The sequence below is a fragment of the Anolis carolinensis genome, chromosome 5 (assembly GCF_035594765.1).
Source record: "Anolis carolinensis isolate JA03-04 chromosome 5, rAnoCar3.1.pri, whole genome shotgun sequence".
NCBI classification, from domain to species: domain Eukaryota; kingdom Metazoa; phylum Chordata; class Lepidosauria; order Squamata; family Dactyloidae; genus Anolis; species Anolis carolinensis.
The window spans coordinates 113,299,540-113,325,922 of NC_085845.1; the positions used below are offsets into that span (position 1 = coordinate 113,299,540).

At 40.1% G+C, this 26,383-nt stretch overlaps 1 protein-coding gene across 6 annotated transcripts in view; it reads right to left on the reverse strand.

The window, feature by feature from the left end:
• The window catches only part of prom1 (prominin 1), a 133,749-nt gene extending 109,016 nt beyond the window's left edge, over nucleotides 1–24,733 (reverse strand). For 2 of the 6 annotated variants that reach the window (XM_062982185.1, XM_062982182.1), the window contains exons 1-2: nucleotides 24,566–24,731; nucleotides 9,976–10,385 (exon numbers count right to left, since the gene is read on the reverse strand). In XM_062982185.1, coding sequence (XP_062838255.1) covers nucleotides 9,976–10,198 — 223 coding nt within the window. In that variant the 5' untranslated portion in view covers nucleotides 10,199–10,385; nucleotides 24,566–24,731. Of the gene's footprint in view, nucleotides 1–9,975; nucleotides 10,386–24,565 lie in introns of all 6 variants that reach the window. The other 4 variants (XM_062982184.1, XM_016993315.2, XM_016993316.2 and 1 more) reach the window with 3 other exon arrangements.
• Nucleotides 24,734–26,383: the final 1,650 nt, after the last annotated feature.

Genomic DNA, 26,383 nt, shown 5'->3' on the forward strand with positions numbered 1-26,383 from the left:
ACACGACATGCCTTCATCTGTAATTCCTCTGATACAGAACATACAGAGCTTGCCATTTCAATACCAACCAGAACTATTTTACATACCCAGAGGATGATTTTACTCATTCTTCAGAATACACAAAGTATGATACCAAACACACATATAAAAAGCAATATGTCTTGTTTCCTTTGAACCCTCATTCTAGCTGTTAGAAAGAAATACAATGAGAATATACTGTAGTTTACAAATGCATATTTCGGCATGGTGCCTCTTCAGTGATGTACGGGACTGTGATTATTCTATTGCTTAAGAACAAATGAGCTCTAATAGGTACAGGCTTCAGCTTCCTAAGTATCTGATTTTTAAAATTAACTTTCTAGTCTTTTTCCCACCCCCCTCAAGATACACTGAACTATAATTTGCATAATTCCCAGTCAATATAGCCCTTGTGGAAGCCTGCCTTTTGACTGCACTATTATGTTTGAGCAGGCCGTTGGAACTCAGTAGTGTCCGGCTGAAAACTCTGGAAAGATAGTAAGCTTTCCTCAACAGCCATGATTAACAAATCCAGAAATATGCCAAAATGTTCTAAAATGGGAATTAGGCAAATGGGTCCTATCTTGGGGAAATGCAAAGTATAAATCCAGTAAATAAATACATACAACTAAGCTTTTCTAGTTACCAAGTTGTATTTCACCATAGACATAGAACTCACAACACAAAAGATTACAATTGTTGCTTTAATGCTGTGTTTCTTTGTTTGACACTGTGCTAAGATGCCTTGGTCATTATTTGAAGAGACAACCAATGTATCAACTTGCTTGCATTAAACTTTGCTTGCCCAACAGCATAGCCAGGTCCTCTGTTATGCTCGCTCCCTGGATCAAGGCCTGAGTTCCAACTAATTTAAAGGAAGAAAGAATAGGTAAGCAAAATATTTTCTGCCTTATGTCAACTCCAAGGCAAACTCATCACGGGATCATCTTGGAATGATTTGTTCAGAGATGGGTTGCCTTTGCCTCCTGCTGAAGCTGAGATAGTGTGTCTTGTTCAAGGTAACCCAGTGGGTTTCTATGGCTGAATTGGAATTTGAATCCTCACCTCCAAAGCTAAAGTCTATACCATGCTGGCTCTCTTACACTACTCCAACTCTGAATAGTAGTTCTGGCTTGTATTTGATGAGTTGGAAAATAAATTGTCCTCTATTACTTTAGCCAAAATATAACTGTGTTACTTCAAAAACAGAAAAATTGCTACTAAAAAGAGAAGTACCACAGAAAAAATAGAGATAGGTTCCTACATCAGTTCAACACCAGAGAAGTTCAATGAGTTTTGGCAAACATTTTATTGAAAACAACTATATGCACATGTGAAATAAAATATATAAGTCAGGTAAGCCTTACTTATATGAATAAAAGCACAATTAAACTTCTTGAATGTATTCTGGGTTTTTTTGTGTCAGGAGTGACTTGAGAAACTGCAAGTCGCTTCTGGTGCGAGAGAATTGGGCATCTACAAGGACACTGCCCAGTGGACGCCCGGATGTTTTGATGTTTTTACCATCCTTGTGGGAGGCTTCTCTCGTGTCCCTGCATGGAGCTGATAGAGCTTATCCATCCTCTCCCCAGGTTGGATTCAAACCGGCAACCTTCAGGTGAGCAACCCAACCTTTAAGTCAGCAGTGCTGCCAGCACAAAGGTTTAGCCTACTGCAACACCAGGGGCTCTTATTCTGGAATCATTGATGTTTACTTTGCTTATTGTGGGTAGGCATGCACACAGATATGGTAGCATTGGCTGATACCAAGTACGCTATTTACTTACATCTAATGCTCACCTTTTTTGGCTAAATTCCCTTGCTAAAATTAGGGTGCACATTAGATTTTTGTAAGACGGTAATCTTAGTGGTGAGCCAAAGGGAAAGTTACTTCAGGAGCACCTAGAGCTCCTATTTGAGGGGTGGCGTCTCTTTAATTACCATGGCTCAATGCTATGCAATCCTGGGATTTGTAGTTTGGTGAGGTACTAGCATTCTTTGGCAGAGAAGGCTCGAGACCTTGTGAAACTACAGCCCCCATGACTCCATAGCATTGAAACAAGGCAATTAAATTAGATTAATTCTTCAGCATAGATGCATCCTAAGGGTTTCTTTTCCATTGCTGGAAGCTTTGGTATTCTAACACTTTATTTTTAAAGAAGTAATTCTAAGCAGGCAGCAACTATAAAGCATATCTTTTCTGGCCAAATTAGACTTGAGTAAATACGGTATCTATGTGTTGTCAAAGACTTTCATGGCTGGAATCACTGGGTTGCTGTGAGTTTTATGGGCTGTATGGCCATGTTCCAGAAGCATTCTCTCCTCACATTTTGCCCACATCTATGGCAGGCATCCTCACAATGTAAATATGGTATCTGTTTCTCCAGCCCTCCTTCACCACCCTCCCAATGTTGATGATGCTTTTAAAAAAAACCCTTCGTGCTAGGCAGATGAAAAAGAGGGAAAGACATTGGGCAGGCACAAAAAGAATTTGTAAAAAGAAACTTATTTTTCTTTCTCTTTGTCAAATGAAGTATACCTGTATTTAGAAAGGAGTCCTAAAATCCATTAATGCAACGAGAACAGAAAACAGAGGAAACATAAGGCACAAGAGATTATGGATTAGCCAATTAAGTGTATAAGAAGAAAGCAGTCACTGAACAAACCAGTAGCTACTCCTAAAACATCAGAACAAAACTGTGAATATCTACCTAGTGAACTTTAACTCTCATCCCTGACCTCCCCTACCACATTAGATAAGAAATCTATTAAAACAGCAGCAAGTGCAATGCCTAATCAATATTGTTTTCATACCTTATCCTCAGATCCGTTTACTGTCTCTTTTCTCATTTAGAGCAATCAACATGATCAATTAGATTACTCATAAAAGCAAAAGGCAAAATAAATAGCAGGCTCATTATCTATACACTCTATTTTAGGTGATCAAGGAGCTAATCAAGAAAGTATGCTAATCTACTCTTTAATGTTTTATTCAGAATATAAACCCAAGGCTCAAATATATATTCCATAGTTCAGTGATTCTGTGCCCAGTAGGCTTGCTTCTTTAAGACAAAGCAACCTAGGTCCATTCCACAAAGCTGAATAAAATCCCATTTGTCTGCTTTGAACTGGAATATCTGACAGTGTGGACTCAAATAACCCAGTTCAAAACAAATATTGTGGGATTTTCTGCCTTGATATTCTGGATTATATGGCTGTGTGGAAGAGCCCCTAGACAAGTTGGGTCTAACCAGCAGAGTCAAGCGGACATCAAACTCTTTACAAAGACAGCAACTAAGCTAGGACCACAGGTGGGAAGACCTCCTGGTGGTTCTTGAATAATGCAAAGTTTCAAAAGGTTGATGCTTAATTTTTCAAGTACCCAGCCCACCCAGTCTATCTGATGAGAAGGGCCGGCTGGGAGGGCTGGGTACCTAAAAGACTGCCTATGTTCAAATAAACTCCAATGTCTTGGAGGTTTAAAAAGCCCCATGTCATAATATTCACCTAGACCAGGGGTCCTCAAACTTTTTAAGTGGAGGGCTGGTTCACAGTCCCTCAGACTGTTGGGGGGCTGGACTATGATGAAATAGTCCAAAATTAGGATTGTTGTTGTTGTGTGCCTTCAAGTCGTTTCAAACTTAGGTCAACCTGAAGTCTAAAGTTTGGGACAGGAGCCAGGTAAATGACCTTGGAGGGCTGCATCCGGCCCATGGGCCTTAGTTTGGGGACCTCTGACCTAGACACATGGGGCACAGATGTGGAAAACAAAGATGAAATTCACAAGATGTTATGGACCAAGAGAAAACTTCTACAAGATTGTGTATAAATGGTACATGATGCTGGAATGATTAGCAAAGATGGAACCAAAATTTTAAAAAAAGTTGGAAATGTCATAAAAAAGAAATAACTTTTACCATATGTGGTGGGCATGTCCTAAAGCAAAAGAACCTTTTGATTATAATTTATAAGAACACTGAAAACATTTTTAAAAATCAAAGTACCACTAGAGTCCGAAGTTTTTCTGGTTAGAACTTACAAATTCAACACTACCAAAAAATTATACTCTTTTTATAATCTTTTTTTTTTTTTTGCAGGCTTCTCTGACCCAAGTAATACCTCCAGTTACTTTCTTAATTTCTGCAACAGGTCATCCTATCCACCCTCCAATAGTATTTCAATGTGTTCCTTCAGGAACATGTGAACATGCACTTGTTGAAACCTCACCCACTGATCAAGGGAAGGGTACTTCCCATCTGAGCATTCCAACAGATTTCTGTAACATGGATTAGTAATTTGCTTTAACTGGCAAGAAATTTCATTCATCATCATTGCTTCTTATACTCCCAGATCCATGCAGAATTCCCACTCCTTTTGCACCTTAGCAGCTATTAATAACTAAGCAATTAGGTTTTTCCTACTACAAGGGCTTGCCCCAGATTCAAACTAGTTGAGTAGTACAGCCACTAGATTAAAATGGCAGTTTGTCCCCAATCTAGGGAGTTTCTTATTGGAAATTATATAGTTTGATTCACTTAACCACAAAAGTACCTCTCCCTTCTTTCTCAGGGATATTGTTCCAAGTACTCAAATGCACTAGTTTACTAAAGGAAATGTTAGATATAAAGACATGTTATTAAAACCTCAATTCCATCAACATTTTTGTCAGGTTCCTGCATAGTGATGAGATGTGGAAGCTGCAAATACTGGTAGCAACCTTAACCAGTTAAGCAACCTTTCTATACCTTTCCTTTCCTGCTAGTTTTTGCAACCTAATTATTCAGTGCACAAAGAAAAAAGATGAGAGATTACTGAAGCCATGTTTGCTCTGTTTCAGGAACAGTGGTGCAGAAACTTTTGCATGAACCTAACAAGATTTCTTCAGCTATTTATAAGCAATACAATTTCATATAATGGAATAGAAGGAATTCAACATAATTTAGTTTGACCTCCGGAACGTGAACACACATGGGTAATATTTTGTTAGCTATATGATTCTCTCCTCCACCTGCATTTCCCAAATCTAGCTATGGTGCTAACAGAGTTGAAAACTGTGTTCAAATGAACTTTATAAACAGCACTATAAACTTGCATGTCTACATATTCAAATTTCTTTTTTCTGACTTTAATATGCACAGCGAATGCACGCATGCATAAACCAGCATACTTTGGAAGAATTTATGTCAATTTTCTATGCAGCTGCATTACTGTAGAAAAAATGATTCAGGAAAGGATTTTAAACAAAAAATATATGCCACAGGCCACAATACATTTCACTAACCCTGCTTCTTTAACTTCAGCAATAAGTTATCATTTTGCAAGAATGGCTTTTCCTACTAATATTCTCCCTGCTAGTACAAGTCTCACCCGCTTAAAGAAAAACCCTGATTTTAGCTTGTTGAGAAAGGCTCATAGAGTGGAAGAAAGAGAGAGACTAATTCTTCTTGGAGTCCTCATGGACAACAAGTTAAATATGAGCCTACAATGTGATGTGGCTGCTTAAAAAGCCAACGGGATTCTGGCCTGCATAAATAGGGGTATAGCATCTAGATCCAGGGAAGTCATGCTACCCCTCTATTCTGCCTTGGTCAGACTACACCTGGAATACTGTGTCCAATTCTGGGCACAACAATTGAAGGGAGATGTTGACAAGCTGGAAAGCGTCCAGAGGAGGGCAACTAAAATGATTAAGGGTCTGGAGAACAAGCCCTATGAGGCTTAAAGAACTAGGCATGTTTAGCCTGCAGAAGAGAAGGCTGAGAGGAGACATGATAGCCATGTACAAATACGTGAAGGGAAGTCATAGGGAGGAGGGAGCAAGCTTGTTTTCTGCAGCCCTGCAGACTAGGACATGGAACAATGGCTTCAAACTACAGGAAAGGAGATTCCACCTGAACATCAGGAAGAATTTCTTCACTGTGAGGGCTGTTCGGCAGTGGAACTCTCTGCCCGGACTTTGGTGGAGGCTCCTTCTTTGGAGGCTTTTAAACAGAGGCTGGATGGCCATCTGTCGGGGGTGCTTTGAATGCGATTTCCTGCTTCTTGGCAGGGGGTTGGACTGGATGGCTCATGAGGTCTCTTCCAACTCTACTATTCTATGATTCTAATTAACAGATAGGAAAACAAGGAATATATTACTGATTCTTGCCTCAATTACAAAATAGGATTAAGCTCAATGTAAACTATATGGCCAGAACATGATAAGTGTTCTCTGTCTTGATACAGCTCCCATAGTTACCTGAACAACTGCAGCAATACCAAAACACAATGTTACTATAATCAGGTGTGGTTCTCTATTAATGATCACAATAAAATTCTTCATTAATTTTCTTCTCAAAGGAAGCAAGGGGTAATTTTAACCTTTTTTGCTTCTGCTGCAAGAAAGTCATAAAAAACCAGCCCGTTTATTAAGCCAATGTGCATTTTTATTCTACACAAAAAAATCACATCTGGTTATTTTGCACAGGAAATAGCATTTCATGGACAGAAAATAATATTTCTACAGAAAAAATATTTATTGCACAGAAAATGTTATCTGAAGTGCAAAACAATCATATGTAATTTTTGTTTGAAATATGTCCCCAGCTACAATATTTTCTGCAAAGAACCAAGTTTTTCTAGGAAATGCTGTTTCCTATACAGAAAGTTTACCATGTGCGAATATTACTCAGAATAAATTCTAAACTGCAAAGACTCTTGTCAGTCCACGATCATCAAGTTTTCCAACACTCAAAAAATTATTTTCATCCATTTCTCAAACATATCCCAATATTCTTTCAACTTCTAGTAAGTGAAAATTTAGAGGGCTACAGGCTCCCAGGACCATCCAATATCTTGGAACCAATACTAGAATGCAGCAAATTGATGGGTCTGTTTAACCCTCCTTACTTTCCTCAATACTTCAGGTTACTTTAGTTGAGGACGGAGATCCCCATTCAAATATTGTTATTGTTCTTTAAAGCATCTAAAAGATCCTTTGAACGAGATCAGTCTTATTAGGGGAGAGGTTAGCCCTTGTGCTATTTTTGCAGTGTAGAAAACCTATGCTCCCATTTGTTCTTTGCCCATTAACATTATACATTTCCCTAATGAAACAAGTAAGAAGGAAAGGCATTTAGCTCAGCAACTTGGGAATGTGCAAATGATGAACTGTAACTCCCACAAGCCCTTACCATTGGTCATGCCAGTTAGGGGCTGAGGAGACATGCAATTTAACATAATCTGGGAGAATAATGCAATGCCCACTTCTAGCCTGCAGGACAGGAATATTTGGGATATCTTCAACTGTGAATATACATTAACAGTAAGAATAATCCTACAGAACCACAGTGGTTTTTAAAGTGATCACCTAAATGCTGACAATGCACAAAAGGGGAAGGAAAGAAGCATTTGGGCTTTCATAACTCTTATTGCTTCCCAGCAGCAATAAATGGAAATGAGGCTGAAAGCTACAGTCTAGACCTCTAAGGGAAAAACAACCTTGGCAGCATCAGCCCAGCATATCAACTGTTCAAACCAGAAAGTGGGAAACCTTTTTAACAGAAAATGACTGTTGCAATTATCAACAAACTTTCTCATTAAGGTACACGTTGGGTTTGGGAGTGTGTGGCCCTCCAGATGCTAGTGGATTACAATTCCTAGCAGAAAGCAGTGATGAAAGATAGAGGGAGTAAAAGTCCAACAATGCCTGGAGAACCTCAGGTTCCCTGTCACTGCATTAATGAACAAAGCCCTTCATTGGTGCATATTTGTTAAACAATTATCATTTCTTTTAAAACAAACAACACGTTCCAGAAAGGTACATACACAGATGACAGCATACAACATGTGTTGGCCCATATTTTTGATACCAATATCCACAAATACAGATGTAAAAATCTCATACATATTATGGAATTTGCAATGCAGACCCAACCCTGGAATCCTGCAAAGGACAGAAAGATACAGACAGATATAACCCTTTATGTACAGTGTAAATATTACATGAGTGGCACCTTCAGAGAGTAAGAGGGGATAGTTTTCTACTCATGGGACTTGTGTGACTATGAAAAATGTCAAGAAAGGGGAAAAGAAAAAAAAAGAAAAAACTAAGAATCCAAAGTCCACTTCTCCATTTAAAAAATAGTGTTTTTTAAAAAATATGCATATCCTTAATAGCAAAAAGAGTTCAAAAGTAAATTGCTACTGAAAGCTTCCTGGAAAGCCAATCAATCATTTTTTCTCATCAGAAAAGGAGGTCTAGGAAGATCAAAATTTATAGAACAAATGGAGGAAGGGCAATTTCTTCTCTAATGCAGTGACCCCTTGGTATCTGCTGGGGATTGCTTCCAGGATCGCCTCCCTGTCCTGTGGATACCAAAACCTATTGAAGTTCAACTCCCATTGTATACAGTGGCACAGTAAAATAGTATCTATTATATAAAACTAGCTGTGCCTGGCCACGTGTTGCTGAGGCTTTTTTTGGTGGTGTTGGTCAATGTACGTTAGGTTTTATTTTTGCTGTGACCCTGTCCCTCTTTTATACTCATTAGTAGTAGTTGTTGAAGTCCGGCCGAAAACCTATGATTCCGGCAGCCACGAGGCTGCAGAGGGGGCGGGGCCTGGAGCCTCTGAAGCCTCCTTGGCTGCCGGGGAAGGCCACAAACCGAGGGCCGCACCTCCAGTGGCCGCTTGGAGCCTCTGCGGCCTCCCCACCGCCCGGGGGAGGCCGGAAAGCCTATGGCTCCGGCAGGCGCGAGGCCGCAGAGGGGGCGGGGCCTGGAGCCTCTGCGGCCTCCTTGGCTTCCAAGGAAGGTCAGAAAGCAAGGCCGGCAACTGCAGTGGCCACCTGGAGCCTTTGTGGCCTCCCCAGTCGCCGGGGAAGGCCGGAAACTGATGCCCACAGCTCCAGCGGCTGGAAGGCCGCGAGGGAGTCCAGAAGGAAGCTGTGGGCGGTACCCGGAGCCCCGTAGGGAGTAGCTACAGCCTCCTTGGCCACGCCAGAGGCCTAAGGCCTATCGGGCAGGCTGAGAAGGCCGCAAGATGCAGCAACAGGCCGAAGGCTGCGAGGGAGTGGATCCGCTGAGGCGGGTCCTGAGGCCCCAGAGGAGAGTCGCTGTGGCCTCAACGGCTGGACCAAAGGGGCCGAGGCCTGTAAGGGAATGCTGTAAACCCCATGTGAAGAAAGCGATCCGGTAAGGCCCCCACAGAAGCAGTGCAGGGCGGTGGTGAAGCCTGTTAGTGAGTCTGCGGCAGTGGAGGTCGCAAGAGAGGGTGAGCGAGGGGTTGACGGTTGTGTGTGTGTGCGCGCGGCGCAAGGGTTTGGAGGATTGTGTTTGTGTGCATGCGTACATTTTTTTGGTCTTGTGATTATGCTTTTAGTGTAATTTTGTTGTATTGTACTTGACGCGGGGATGATGGATTGTGTTGTAAATTTTCTAGTTTGGGGGTTTTTGGGTTTTGCTGTTTTGTGCATCGACGTGACGCCAGAAGCCTTTTATATATATAGATGGCATATCAATTCTACCCACTTTCAGGGTAGGAAATATATGTCTCAACTATTACACCTAGACAGTTACATCTGGCTTTAGCCTATATAGTAAAAGTATTAATTTTGATAAAATGTCACTTCAATGCTCAAAAGTATGTCATCTATTGGGGAGGATAGAGTTGTTCCAGAACATTTTGAATGCCTCAAGTTCACACAGTGTGTCCTTTCCTCCAGGCTTGCCAACTTGAGCACCCACAAGATGTTATAATTTCTACAGCTTTTCCTGCATTCTTCTCCTAGATTTTGTTCTCATCTGGGAAGGGTTATTTTTTGGTAATAAAACATAGTTTTGGTTCAATCTGTTTGGAGCATAAACCTTTGGCATGCCACATCTTTCTTTCAACACATCTCCTTCTTCACCAGATTTGTCATTTCAAGCTAAAGTTTCATCTACTTTAGAAAAAAATGTTTTAATATCAGATGCTTACCTTGAGGAAAATAGTTTGGTTGCACTAAATAGAGAAAAGCATGGACAATTCGGAACAAAATTCCTATTGCTCCAGGTTCATGGTATGCACTGGTATCATATGTCTTTGCAGGAACAAACCCAAAATCCAGAGCATCAGAAGGCGGTTGGTGTAAAGGCTGCACTTCAGAAATTGTTCTCCCACAGAGCAACAAAAGAAACAATAAAGAGAGCTCCCCAGCCATGTCTGACAAAACTGTGTAAAATGAGGTAGATAGATTGGGGAATGAAATCTTCAACACATATTACTTCACAGCAGGAAAATCCAGGAAGTGAAAGAGGGAAATCTTCAGTCCTTTGCTCAATACAGAATGTGTGCTCACTTCTCAATACTTTGGCGGCACCTCACCAGACTCAGTTAGTGCTCCATCTCTAGCAAAAAAAGAAGAAAGAAAACAGCTATTTAATAAGTGTCATCTCATGCCGTGAAGGAACAATGATGTGAAATGTATGCAATTTCTAGTGAAATTTCCACACATATTACCCCATTAGAAAGAAAGGCAGACAAAGTAGATCTGTGCTCCGAAGCATCGCTAGAAGAGACTGTTAAAAAGGGAGGAGAAAATTGCATACAAATCTCTCATGTAACACTATGTGTTTCAGGACAAAAAGAACAGAAGTGAACCAAAATTATGAGAAGCTTTCAGCCATTATGAGAAAATTTCAACAGATGAAGACTCCCATTTGTTGTTCAGTCTTTCAGTAGACACAGAAACAGGGTCACAGACGGCAGCAGGCAGACAGACCCCAGAACAGACATTCTGACATTTCAAGGAACCACTAACTGTAGGGAATAGCTTTCCATGTTCTATAAACTCTTTCCAGATTAATTCATTTATGTGCAAATTAACAAAAGGAATTCTAAGTATTGCCTTTATCTATATATATAAAAGAGTGATGGCATCACGGCAATTCACAAAACAACAAAAGTACAGGCCCCCCAACCTCAAAATTTGACAACACAACCCATCATCCACGCCTCAAGGTTGATACAACAAAAAGAAAAGAAAAATAAAGTCCTAATTAGAGGGAGAGCAATAATTTTTTTTATCCAATTGCTGCCAGTTTAGAGGGCTAATCTCTGCCCACTTGGTTACCTAGCAACCAGCCAAGGGACAGCCAGGTTTCAGTTAGGGGACAGGCAGATTTAGGCCTCACTGAGTCTTCTTCCACAGATTATCTAATTTGCACTGGATTATATGGCAGTGTAGACTCAAGGCCCTTCCACACAGCTATATAACCCATTTATAATCTTATATTATCTGCTTTGCACTGGATTATCTTGACTCCACACTACCATATAATCCACTTCAGTGTGCATTTTATACAGCTGTGAAGAAGGAGCCTCATATAATCCAGTTCTGAGCAGATAATATAAGATTAGAAATATACAGTAGAGTCTCACTTATCCAACGTAAACAGGCTGGCAGGATAAGTGAATATGTTGGATAATAAGAAGGGATTCAGGAAAAGCCAATTAAACATCAAATTAGGTAATCGTTATACAAATTAAGCACAAAAACATATTATACAACAAATTTGACAGAAAAAGTAGTTCCATGCGCAGTAATGCTATGTAGTATTTACAGTAGAGTCTCACTTATCCAACACTCGCTTATCCAACGTTCTGGATTATCCAACGCATTTTTGTAGTCAATGCTTTCAATATATCGTGATATTTTGGTGCTAAATTCATAAATACAGTAATTACTATATAGCATTACTGTGTACTGAACTACTTTTTCTGACAAATTTGTTGTCTAACATGATGTTTTGGTGCTTAATTTGTAAAATCATAACTTAATTTGATGTTTAATAGGGTTATCCTTAATTACTCATTATCCAACATATTCGCTTATCCAACGTTCTGCCGGCCCGTTTATGTTGGATAAGTGAGACTCTACTGTACTGTATTTACAAATTTACCACTAAAATATCACAATGAATTTAAAACACTGACTACAAAAACATTGATTATGAAAAGGCAGACTGCGTTGGATAATCCAGAACATTGTATAAGCGAATGTTGGATAAGTGAGATTCTTCTTTAATATGAAATAATTACTGGGATAGAATAATGCAGAACAATATAATCTCTAAAACCAGGACAGTAAATAAACAGGGGAATTCCACACAGGAAACAATCAGGGCCAGCTAACACCTCCCAACAAAGTATTCCCATCATCAAAGTCTGGCAAATCCTGTTTTCTCAAGGCCACAGACAGTAGAAGCACATAAAATATCACAAACAACACCACTCTGAAAACAAGGGAATTCCAAACAGGAAAGAATCAGGGCCAGCTAACACCTCCCAACAAAGTATTCCCATCATAAAAGTCTGGAAAATCCTCTGTTTTCTCAGGGCCACAGACAGTAGAAGCACATAAAATATCGCAAACAACACCACTCTGAAAACAAGGGAATTCCAGACAGGAAACAATCAGGGCCAGCTAACACCTCCCAACAAAAAATTCACTCAGAGAGGAAACAGCAAGGCTTTAAAGCTGCAAGGCCATTACATCCTAATCATTTCTCCTAATTGCAGCATTCATACTTGCCTCCAACAAACAAAAAAAACCAATCAGAAATATTGTATATTCACAACCTTTAGGAAATAATATCCCCTGATGGCGCAGCATGTTATAGCGCTGAGCTGCTGAACTTCTGGACCGAAAGGCCACAGGTTTGAATTGGGGGAGCGGAGAGAGCCCCAGCTTCTGCCAACCCAGAAGTTCAAAAACATGCAAATGTGAGTGCATCAATAGGTACTGCTCCGGCGGGAAGGTAACGCTGCTCCATGTAGTCATCCCACATGACTTTGGAGGAGTCTACGGACAACGCCGGCTCTTCGGCTTAGAAATGGAGATGAGCACCAACCTCCAGAGTAAGACACGACTGGACTTAATCTCTGGGGAAAACTTTTACCCTTGACCTTAACTACCACCAATTCCTCAATACTTTATTTCCCATACCACCAGACTTCGCCACAGCAACGCGTGGCCGGGCACAGCTAGTTAATTATATTCTTATGGGAGACTGGAAGGGGGTCATCCCCTTCAGTAGACTGGAAATTAGTGATAAATCTATTAAATCTGATCAAGCTATGCTATTGAAATAGTCTTATAAATACTCTGAGATTAACAGATGTTTGAAGATCCAAATATGGAGAGGACACATATTCTTCCTGGATAAAAACACCTCATTTTCCAGAATCTTTTTTTTTGTTTCTGAATATTGGGATCATGGATTCCAAAATTTGTGATTTCATCCAAATCACTCTCAGACTACAAATCTATACTTTTAAAGGTAAGACTTTAAATTTTAAGGATAAAATTTAAAAATATAGCACATAGATGGAGCCCCTGCTGGCACATCGGATTAAACCACTGAACTGCTGAACTTGCTGACTGAAAGGTCAGGGGTTTGAATCTGAGGAGCAGGGTGAGCTCCCGCTGTTAGCCCCAGCTTCTGCCAACCTAGCAGTTTGAAAACATGCAAATGTGAGTAGACCAATAGATACCGTTCCAGCGGGAAGATAATGGCACTCCATGCAGTCATGCCAGCCACATGACCTTGGAGGCATCTACGGACAATGCCGGATCTTTGGGTTAGAAATAGAGATGAGCACCACCCCTCAGAGTCGGACAAAACTAGATTTAATGACAGGGAAAAACATTTACCTCTACCTCAGCACATAGATACATTTTACACTGTACTGGAATCACTTTCACAAATGATTTTAAATTTTAAAGAAACAAGTGACATAGTTTCCATAAACTATTTTTTTAATATTATCTTCATTCCTTTTTCTGCAGCTAATAATTGCTCCACCTAATAGCTGCAGCTGATATAACATCATTCTCACTTCAGTCATGCACATCCAACAGATCCTAAAAATTGCTCCACCAACAGTAATACAGAAGGTAGACAAAAACTTTTAAGGGAAGTTATAAACACTACACAGAAACAAAAGAAGCCTCTTGCTCTTCCATCACATCCCTTCAAGACATCTTTCCAAAACTCAGACTTGCATCATTGCAAATGAAAGCATACTGCAATGGTCAACAGAACGTAACTTTCACTGGGAATACCTTTTTTAACAGGGGGGGCCTATTGTGGGTGGTCAGCAGGGCCACTATTAGGTGGAGCAATTATTAGCTGCAGAAAAACCTAATCGTTAAAAACCTCCTGCATGAAACAAATATGAACACTAAAATGGTGATTCCTATGCCTGTTTCCAACTTTTGTTTTGCATTTTACTGTCATTGGGACAATGTACAGATTTACTTTTTACTACTATGCTATGTCTTTATGGAAAGACAGTGAAAGGCACACACAGATACTACAGTAGAGTCTCACTTATCCAACACTCGCTTATCCAACGTTCTGGATTATCCAACGCATTTTTGTAGTCAATGTTTTCAATACATCATGATATTTTGGTGTTAAATTTGTAAATACAGTAATTACTACATAGCATTACTGCGTATTGAACTACTTTTTCTGTCAAATTTGTTGTACAGTAGAGTCTCACTTATCCAAGCTAAACGGGCCAGCAGAAGCTTGGATAAGCGAATATCTTGGATAATAAGGAGGGATTAAGGAAAAGCCTATTAAACATCAAATTAGGTTAGGATTTTACAAATTAAGCACCAAAGCATCATGTTATACAACAAATTGGACAGAAAAAGTAGTTCAATACGCAGTAATGTTATGTTGTAATTACTGTATTTACGAATTTAGCACCAAAGTATCACAATATATTGAAAACATTGACTACAAAAATGGCTTGGATTATCCAGAGGCTTGGATAAGTGAGGCTTGGATTAGTGAGACTCTACTGTATAACATGATGTTTTGGTGCTTAGTTTGTAAAATCATAACCTAATTTGATGTTTAATAGGCATTTCCTCAATCCCTCCTTATTATCCAACATATTCGCTTATCCAACATTCTGCCGGCCTGTTTATGTTGGATAAGTGAGACTCTACTGTATGTCCTTACAGCTTGGGCAAAAAAGGCCTACGAGATATGTTTTATATCAATCTGCATAGGAACAATTCATCTAAATAAACTTTGATCGTGGTTCTTGGAAATACTGGGTATTGTATGAGTCGAGCTTTCTATTTGGAGACCTGTGAAAGTTGGCAGAAACTGGGACTAACAGTGGGAGCTTGCCCTGCTCCTCGGATTTGAACCGCCAACCTTTCAGTCAGCAAGTGCAGCAGTCCTTCAAACAGAATAAGACTGCCATTCAAGGGTGAAATTGGAAGGGAGTGGGAAAAGAAGGGATTCAGTCCCATTCTCCAAATGCTCAGTCAACCTGTGACAGTATTCGGAGAATGGGATTGAATCCCTTCTTTTACCACTCCCTTCCAATTTCACCCTTGAATGGCAGTCTTATTCTGTCTGAAGGACTATCAACGTTCTCCACCAAACTATTGAAAAAGACCTGAACAGCTTTCCTTCACTGATTAACCACCTGATATTGAGACACAATGGTAGAAACCATATACATTTCCTATTCCAAGTCCAGTTGAGAAGATTCAAACTACGAAGTGGCCATTCTGATACCCTATTTCACCCAAGACAAGAAAGGGTCTTAAATTAATTTTTGATCCAAAACATGTGTTAGCGCTTGTTTTCGGGGGCAGTCTTATTTTTCCAAATTGACTTTTTAAATGAACTATATCTAGGGCTTATTTTTGAAATAGGGCTTATAATTCAAACATCCTCAGAAATGCTGAAAAATCATGACAGGTCTTATTTTGGGTTAAATGGGGTATTATTACCATTAAAGTTACCAACTCTCAAAAACAGAAGTGTTTAAGTGCTAGAAAAAAAAGGTCCCTGCTTAAAGGTATGCAAGATAGCCACAGCCCAGAAAGCTTTTACATTGAATTCAATCTTCATTATCTTTTTTTCCCATCCAAAACAATGAGTATGTGACTATTAAACAAATAACAGTTTAGAAGCAATGGGTTAAAATTACAGGAAAGGTGATTCCACCTGAACAGTAAGAAGAACTTTCTGACTGTAAGGTCTAATAGTAGAATTCTCTGCCTGGGGTTGTGGAAGAAGGCAAAGCTCCTTCCTTGGAAGATTTTAAACAAAGGCTGTTTTGGTCAGGGGTGCTTTGGTTGTGCTTTTCCAGCTTTGCAGGGGATTGGACTGGATGGCTCATGAGGTCTCTTCTAACTCTATGATTCTATTCTATGATTCCATGACTCTAGTTTTGAGATTATATTAAAGTTTAATGTAACTCACTGAAAGAATTTAAGTCACTACTTGCCTGGTTTCTCTGGTTACTTGAGTAATAAAGTTTCTGAGGCATTAGAAACTCTCTTTTTCCCCAGCCTCTAGATAAATCTGTAAAGAAAGGAGTACATTTTTTCTAATAGATATAGCAAATATACACAGAAAAGCCAATTTTATAATCTGAAATATGCACTATATAGTATGACACACACACACACACACACCTCTGCTTACACTTCCATTCCATCCCCCTTCCCCCCCCCCCCCAAGTAATTAAGTGAGCAAACAAGGATACAAACACCCATGCACTCCTTTCCTTACACTTCCCTGTCCCATTCTCTTCTCCCATCTGCTTGCCTGCCTATGAATGAGCATGGGAATGTGCATCCGGTTGTGATGCATCATCTCATAATCTGTTTTCCTCCAGCAACCCTGATGTTATTGATGTCCCTGTTAAAAATTCCATTGAGCAATAGAGGTCGTGGCAAATTATTTAATCCATGAACAATCAACTCTGCATATGTTTAACACACAAATGTAGAGGGACAACTGCAGTGCTAAGTGATGCATAGTAGCATCTTATGTGTAAGAAAGAAATCCAATCAGCCAGTCAAAAACTAGACAGCTGAAGAACTTTGTGGCAATCCGAAGGGTAAATACAAATGACAAGTACTGTATATACTTGAGTATAAGCCTAGTTTTTCAGCCCTTTTTTAGGACTGAAAAAAACCTCCTTGGCTTATACTCGGGTGAGGGTCCTGGTGGGCTTATATTCAGGTCGCCTTATACTCAAGTATATATGGTATATTTATTATTTTTCTCTATTATTATTGGTATTATTACATTTATTATTTTACTCACAGAATCATAGAATAGTAGAGTTAGAAGAGACCTCATGGGCCATCCAGTCCAACCCCCTGCCAAGTGGCAGGAAATTGCGTTCAAAGCACCCCCGACACTACTCTATTAATTATTATTATTACATTTATTATTTTACTCTATTATTGTTATTTTTACATTTATTTTACTCTGTTTTTATTATTAATAGATTTATTATTTTACTCTATTATTATATTTATTATTTTACTGCATTTATTATTATTGTTATTACATTTATTATTTTACTCTATTATTGTTATTTTTACATTTATTTTACTCTGTTTTTATTATTAATAGATTTATTATTTTACTCTATTATTATATTTATTATTTTACTGCATTTATTATTATTGTTATTACATTTATTATTTCACTCTATTATTATTAAAAGGATACATAAGCACAATTACATTGAAGAAGATGAAAATAATGATTTAATCAGAGTTGAACAGTCATATCTTAAATTACAGTTTGATGTAAAGATTCAAAAACGTTTAAACTACTGATGCCTCAATTAATGTAATTTTATTGGTATCTTGGCTTATACTGGAGTCAATGTTTTCCCAGTTTTTTTGGTAAAATTAGGTGCCTCGGCTTATATTCGGGTCGGCTTATACTCGAGTATATACGGTAATTTTAATTAATGTAGACAAAACTTCTATCAGGAAATTTGCACCCCTGACAAGTCAGCAGTGTGAAAAACTGGAAGTCTTAAAACCATTTGGTGATTATGATGATCATGCGTATACTTTAAATTATATACCATTTTAATAAAAATTTGCAGCAAATAAATTGGGACAAATCATAATAAATGCTTCTTGATCTAACAAACCATTCCTTCCACTTCATCACATAACTTAAATTCCACTGAGTTCTACCAGTATTCCACTGGTCCACTACATTCGTTTTGGTTAAAGTGCAGTTTTTTTAGTCTTTTAAATGGTGAGGGCAGCAATTTTTTCCAACGTATCAGGAAGATGTGAGGAAATTGATTTTTCTCAAAACTCCGGATTTGTAATGAAGTGGCACTCACTGCTCTCAGGTTAGGAGCACCCAATTTCGGGGAGGAGTCAAAATAAACTTTTTTGGGCAATTTCCGTCATTTCCGTTTGCTCCCCAAGTAGGAAGGTTTGGTTGTAAGCTACCTCATAACGCTTCTACTTTGCCAAAAAATAAAATAGCCTTTTAGGGTACCTTTATTTCTTCCTTCCATGATTTGTCTGTGTCATGATTTGTCAACCAAAGGGGAATCCTCCCCCCCCCTCACTTTTCTCTCCCTCTCTCCTTTTGGGAATTGTGGACGTTGAAGTACCAAAGAGCACCCAGAGGGATGGTAGATGGGGCCAAATGCCTACAGTGTGAAAACCTCTTCACTGAAAAATATGCAAGACAACTGAGTGCACTAAACAGTGCGATCCCAAGGTAGGGGAAAACTCCTTTTTATTACGGAATGGAGTTAGACTGAACTCTCTTCTTCTGAGAACTTCTGAACACTTCCCATCGTAATCTGATGAAGTCCCTAGATTTGACCAAAAGCTCATAAAATAACTACTTACTCCATAGAAGAAGGGAGGAAACTGAACCATTTAGAAAAACATCCTAGGAACCTGGGATTCATGGCAGCACTACTTTCATACTATTGCAACATCCTGGTGTTCTAATTTTCTTGTTTTGCTTTATTGTTACTTTCTGAAAGTTGCCCTAGAGACCTATTTTAGGTTGGGGTATAGTCTGTTTATGACAAAACAACAAATCGGAAAACCACAAACTAAAGCGCCTAACAAGTCTCTGTGGTGAAAAATCAAATGTTAGTAGGGATCATGATAGGAAAATTAACATGGTAAGTGGGGATTCAGTGGTATATTCTCAGAATAAGGTTGTGTGATGGGAAACATTTCTGTAAATGAAGAGATGAACAATAATTGGCTTATTAAAGCACATTGAAAGCATCAAAAGAATGATAAGCCTAAAATTAACTCCAGAAGCAAGAATTAACTGGCATCTGGTTTGCATTTCAGTCAGCGACCAAAATGTATGGATTATAATTTTGCTAATTGGAATAAAGTCAGTTATTATTTATAAAGCACTCCCCATGAGAGCACCAGGCAGCAAGACATGAAACATTATTAACCAACATAATATCATTCCTAAAACATTTCAAAAACCGTGTAAATGGAAGGAAGGTACCATATAAGAAATGGAAGTCTCTGGAACTCTGTTCTTCCCTCCTTCTTCCAAATAACTCCATTCTAGGTTTTGTAAACTGCCTTGCTTTGGAAGAAGGAGAGGGGAGATAACAGTGGAGATTCAGAGACCTCCAGTTTATAGTTTTTTAACTGCCTTGCTTTCAGAGAAAGAAGAAAGGAAAAAATTAATTCCAAATGGGGGTGACTATTATGCGAGGAAAACAAAAAATATCAATTTGTTACCCAAAAATGGGGGCACGGCTATTATGCAGTGGCATCTGATTCACTTCTCAGGCATGTAATGATGTATATATGTGTGTGTATCTATATATCAATGGGTCAGAAAGAATAGCTACAAGGGAGGGATGTTCCATTTCATTTTCTTTCAGCCACAAAGACTCCCAGATCAATTCTACCATTCATTTATAGTGAAGAGGAAAATAATCTACTGGATAAGCAACTATCACATTTGCTGTCCTACTGTTTTTGCAATAGGTGGGGTAGAAGGTGGGAGAGGCAACACCATATTTCATAGCAAAAGTGAAATAACAGCAAGATTCAGTGCTGGCCCTAATGACATTTATTGGGGGGGGGGCATATTTGGACTTTATATAAGGGAGCTTCCAACCCACATGTGTTCAAGCACTCCACTTACATATCCTACTACCATTTATACCACTTCCAGGTGACATATGCATGCTAGCTACCTCCATTCACCATTGTGTGGGTAGTTAATTTTCACAAACTAGTGAACCTGGCTTTATTATAGGAATGGAAAGTATAGCTGGAAATGTTTAAAAAGTTGAAATCTATTTTTCAAGCATTGGAAATCCCCGATGAAGACAATACTAGACTGATAAGAACCCTCACAGTTTGGGATTTATTCTGTGCAAACTGTGAACAAGAGGTTTTGACTCAATTATAGTATTTTTCATACAGTGAACAAACTGAAATTTTAACTTCTCTACAGGAAAAGTTGCTTGTGTAGACCATGGTTTGTGCACACAAAAATGAACCTTTGAACACAAATCCCCAAAGTACAGCATTTTTTGCAATTAAAATATCAGTAAAATGGCATCCCAATCTTATTATGCCTCCATTATAGTCAATTTAAACAGCAATATGAGAACTCCCATTCCCTGCTTCACTTTGTTTTTAAATTATGCATCATACAGCAGTTGTGTTGTGTGGAACTCTTGGATCCTAGATCTGATTGATGAGGAGAGACAAAAACAAGGCTGGGCATTTAACCAGTCAAAAGGGATTTGGTCAACTGACTGGTGAAGAAAAATTTCACCATTTATTTTTAATGTATTTACTTTACTAGAAAAGAAAACATTTTATTCGTCAAGAGTAATTAATTTGGGTTTTTAATGCATATAGGAAACAATGGTTTTCATATTAAATATGTAAAGAATTAATTTTAATTTTATAATATAATTGTTGCTGTGATTATATACTATTACATCAATATAGCGGCTGTTTCTCTTGAGCTATAGCAAATGTCTACTACTGAGCTGGCAGTGAAACAGCCTTTACTCCTGCCCTTGCCAAAAGATGACATCATAATGAAATTAGAGAATTAAACTGTCATTAACACTGTGACATTTTTAGCATCACAGAATATCTAAAAGTGGCTGAACAGTTGGTCAGCTGATGACACTGGATTGATCATTTGATTGGTGTGCTAATTCCAAAAATAAACAGGTAAACAGAACCTAACTGTCTAAATAAGAGATGACCATAAAGTTGGACAGTAATTTGGGTTGGACAATCCTAAGAGCATTGCCAGCATCACCTCACATTTTCCACAACAATATGTTTTTACATATCCAAAATAGGGCTTACAGAGTCTCTTATCACTTATCCATTAGGAAAGTACTTAATCAAGACTTTTGTCAATGCAATTAGTGTAGACAGGCAGTAGCGGAAGTATGGACACCGTAAGCATAGATGAGAGATTGCAATCTGTATTTCCAGGAGTGTATCTAGTTCAACAACCTGGAAAACAAAACAAAGCATGAACCACTTAAGATTGAAGGAACTCTGCAATAAATATGCATTTAACAGGGACACTGGGTATACAATTATTTTATAAAGACAACTACTATTGAGGTTTATAATTCAAAGACTAATGGTTTATGTGTTTTATTACTGAGTACAAGACTGGAGCATTGTGTCTATGAGAGTTCATAGTTCAGTAATAGAACACATGATTTGCATGCATAACACCCTAATTTCAATTCCCTGCATCATTAATTAGAACATAAGTTCTATAGTTCAGCAGCATTTAAGCTACACTGCATTGTACAATAGGGGATGTTTCAAGCTGCTCTCTTTTAGGTCCCAGACAGTTCTTGTCAACAACCAGGCTCAAAGAGTTTCCCCGACTGGATAAAAGGAGGATCAGAGAGCCAGATGATCTTTGTAAAAGGGAATAAACCAAAACTAATATCTTCACCTGGAAATAAATCATAAGCTTACATGAAGCAGAGCAGACAGCTAGGTGCTCAAATAAGGACAAAAAGGAATAGGAGGAAGAAAATGTAGGAGCGAGCATGGTGTAGTGCAGTGGTGCTCAACCTGTGGTCCCCAGATGTTTTTGGCCTACAACTCCCAGAAATCCCAGCCAGTTTACCAGCTGTTAGGATTTCTGGGAGTTGAAGGCCAAAAACATCTGGGGACCCCAGGTTAAGAACCACTGGTGTAGTGGTTTGAAGGCTGGACTAGGGAATATGTGTCAAATGCAAGGTCCATGTGCCAAATCAGGCCTTCCACATTATTTGATGTGGCCCACAAGGATTTTGTTGCCAGGCCAATACAGATACAGTCATACAATATTACGATTACAGGCAACCCCCGAGTTACAAACATCTGACTTACAAACAACTCATAGGTAAGAAAAGGGCTGAGACAACAAGAAGTTAGAGAAATCTACTCCTAGGAAGGGAAACTCACTCCTGAAAGAGTTATCACAGGGAAAAGGGGACTCTTCTTGAAGCTTTCTCACCAACCCTGGTTTCCAAAACAAGCCACATTTTTCAAAATCCAATTATCACAGGGACAGAAAGTGAGGTGAAATATCCTGAACAGGGATATTTTCAATGAGTTTTGACACCCCTGGGTTGGGATCTTGGGAGACCAGGATTCAAAACCCTTCTTGGCAATGGAATCACATTCAGTGACCTTGGGCAAGTAACACTCTTAGCCTCAAAGGAAGGCAACACCACTCTGAACAAACTTTGCCAAGAAAAAAACATGATAGGTTAATTGAAGGATTGTCATCAATGACTTAAAGACATACAACAAAACAACAACAGTTCTGGGGATGAAATGGCTGGTATGTACAGGTGAGCGAGGGCAAGTACATGTTTGTCTACATACATTGACTTAAAACCCAAGCAAAAACAAATGAACTTTGTTTCAAAATCATAAAGTCCAAACACATCCGAGATGTCTCAGCCAGCCAAGCCTCTTACAGGTAGAGAATTAGAGGGCAAGAAAAGGGGCACAGATGATCATCTCTTTTTCTCAAATCATTGGAGAAGGGGGAGGGGTGTTGTAGCAATCTTGTTCGACCAGACAACAACCTCAAATCTACTTTGAATTCAACTAACACCACACATGGCTCAAAATCGTAATGCAGAGCAGCAAGCACTTCCCCAGGTTCCCGATGCTTTGCTTTTCGGAATTAATGACGATGGATCACTATCCCCAGAAGCTTTAGACATTGAGTGCTGGCAGAGTTTCACACAAAAATACGAAGTATGCTCTGCATCTGGCATTTCCACACCAAGCCACATTTGTCTCTGGCCCCTTACAAAACCGTCTCGCAGATTTGCCTAAACTTTGCACAGGTACAGGATGATTTTGAAGTGGGGACATGCCCATTTAGATATCAATGGTCACACTTTAACCATAGAAAGAAACACAAGAAAATGAGCTAGATTATTGTTGATGACAGGTGACTTAGGCCCCTTCCACACAGCTGTATAAAATCCACAGTGAACTGGATTATCTGGAAGTGTGGCCTCAGATAACCCACTTCAAATAAGATATTGTAGGATTTTCTGCCTTGATATTCTGTGTGATTTGTCATTTGGTGAGGCACTGGAGGAGCTCCTAGATGAGAATACCAAATGTCATTCTATAAACTACAAATAGGTCTCTGTGGAATATCATTATCTGAGTGTGGACTTGGGTAACCCAGTTCAAAGCAGATATTGTTGGATTTTCTGCCTTGATATTCTGGGATATGGGGCTGTGTGGAAGCGCCCACATGTTCTGCTTTGAACTAAAATATATGGCAGTGTGGACTTAGCTAACCCAGTTCAAAGCAGATAGTGTGGATGATCTGCCTTGATATTCTGCATTATAGGGCTCTGTAGAAGGACCCTAAAATAATCCAGTTCAAATCAGATATTGTGAATGATCTGCCTTGATAATTCTGGGTCATAGGAGTGTGTGGAAGGGCCCTCAGCTAGCCCAGTTCAAAGCAGATATTGTGGGATTTTCTGCCTTGATATTCTGGGTTATATGGCTCTGTGGAAGGGTTTTCAGATAACCCAGTTCAAAGCAGATATTGTGGGATTTTCTGCCTTGATATTCTGGGTTATATGACTGTGTGGAAGGGTCTTCAGATAACCCAGATCAAAGCAGATATTTTGGATAATCGGCCTTGATATTCTGGGTTATATGGCTGAGTGGAAGGGCCCTTACTGCTGATAATGGGTGACTTCGTGGCTTTCTTTGGCATCAAACTATTCAAAAAGCCTTAAAAGCCCGTAAGGTAGACCCATGGTTATTTGAAGCAATGAGGTTCAGGGATGTGCAGGGCTTTGAATGTTGGAGACAATGCATGGAATCCCCGTCAGTGACAATGACACCCTACTGGGTGACCTTGGGCGGGTCGCACTCTCTCAGCCTCAGAGGAATGCGAGGGCAAACCCAGAACGGCCCACGACCAGTGCCCCCTCTTCCCTCGACGCGCAGAGAAGGCACCCGCGGATAGGGAAGGCGCGGCTTTGGGTCCCGCAGGCAGCTCTCCCTCAGGCAAACCTTGCCTTGCGCTGAAGCAAGGGGGCTGCGTGGTCCTCGGCGTTCGCGGAGTCCCACTTCTCCTTCTGCGTCTCTTTCCGCCGCCGCCCCTTTCCACACTGCAACACACCCCTCGCCTCAAAGGGGCTCCCACACCACCACCTCCGCCCCAAGCAGAGAAGCCCCACTCACCCGAGCCCCGCTTCGCTTCTCTGCCGCCGCCGCAGCAGCAGCAGCAGCCCTCTTTTCCTTCGCCGCCGCCTCCGCCTCGCGCGTCCTGCATCTGCTCTCGCGCGCGCACTGCCTTCACACACACACACACGTGCCCGCGCGCCCTCCCTCCTGCGGAAAGCCAGGCGAGGGAGCGTTTGCTTCGTAGCATCCTGCATGCAACTACTTGGACCGGGCCGTACCTACTCATAGAATCCTAGAGTTGGAAGAGACCTCATGGGCCATCCAGTCCAACCCCCTGCCAAGAAGCAGGAAAATTGCATTCAAAGCACCAACTACAGATGAGCATCCGGCCTCTGCTTAAAAGCCTCCAAAGAAGGAGCCTCCACCACACCCCGGGGCAGAGAGTTCAATTACTGAACAGCTCTCGCAATGAGGAAGTTCTTCCTAATGTTAAGGTAGAGTCTCCTTTCCTGCACTTTGAAGCCATTGTTCCGCGTCCTACTCTCCAGGTCAACAGAAAACAAGCCTGCTGCCTCCTCCCTATGACTTCCCCTCACATATTTATACATGACCATCATATCTCCTCTCAGCCTTGTCTTCTGCAGGCTAAACATGCCCAGTTCTTTCAGCCACTCCTCATAGGGCTTGTTCTCCAGACCCTTGATCATTTGAGTCACCCTCCTCTGGACATTTTCCAGCTTGTCAACACCTCCCTTCATTTGTGGTGCCCAGAATGGGACACAGCATTCCAGGTGTACTCATCAGTTTGTTAGTTGTGTTGTTGAGGGCTTTCATGTCTGGAATCTCTGTGTTGCTGTGCATTTTTCGGGCTGTATGGCCATGTTCCAGAAGCATTTTCTCCTGACATTTCGTCCACATCTATGGCAGACATCCTCAGAGGTTGTAAGGTTTTTTGCAAACCCCACTTGCCTAGTTTGTTAGTTGCCGCAAACAGAGGAGTCTTTCACACTAAGAGTAGTACTTTTTCTTGATTAGCCCATTGGCGGTATCAAAACACTTGACAAAAATATCATGCAACCCACAGTACAACAACAGGTAAAATAAACAAGCTGTTAAAAAGGGGTCAAGATACCAATACAAATCACCCCTACAGTTTATCCAATTGACTTCAAATATATGCAGTTCTCAACTGGGTTGCTTAGTATACAAAAAATAAGTAAAACTTTATTTCTATCACACTCTCTCTCACTGTGGGGACTCAGAGCGGCTCACAACATAAAAGATAAATGTGGGGTTTTTTTTGGGGGGGGATGCTATGAGTTTTTCAGGCTGTATGGCCATGTTTCAGAAGCATCCTCAACTTACCTTTCTCCTGCATCTATGGCAAGTATCCTGAGAGGTTGTGAGGTCTGTTGGAAACAAGGCAAGTGGGGTTTATATATCTGTGGAATGTCCAGGGTGGGAGAAAAAACTCTTGTCTGTTTGAGGCAAGTGTGAATGTTTTAGCTGACCACCTTGATTAGCATTGAATAGCCTTGCAGCTATTTATTTACTGTCCTGAGTTTTTTAAATACTGGTAGCCATATTTTGTTCATTTTCATGGTTTCCTCCCTTCTGTTGAAATTGTCCCCATGCTTGTGGATTTCAATGGCTTCTCTGTGTTGTCTGACAGGGTGATTGTCAGAGTGGTCCAGCATTTCTGTGTTCTCAAATAATATGCCGTGTACAGGTTGGTTCATCAAGTGGCTGTGCTATGGCTGACTTCTCTGGTTGAATTAGTCAGCAGTGCCTTTTATGTTCCTTGATTCATGCGTGGGCAATACTGCTGCATTTGGTGGTTCCTAGACTTATCCACTGCTGCACAGTATACGGTAG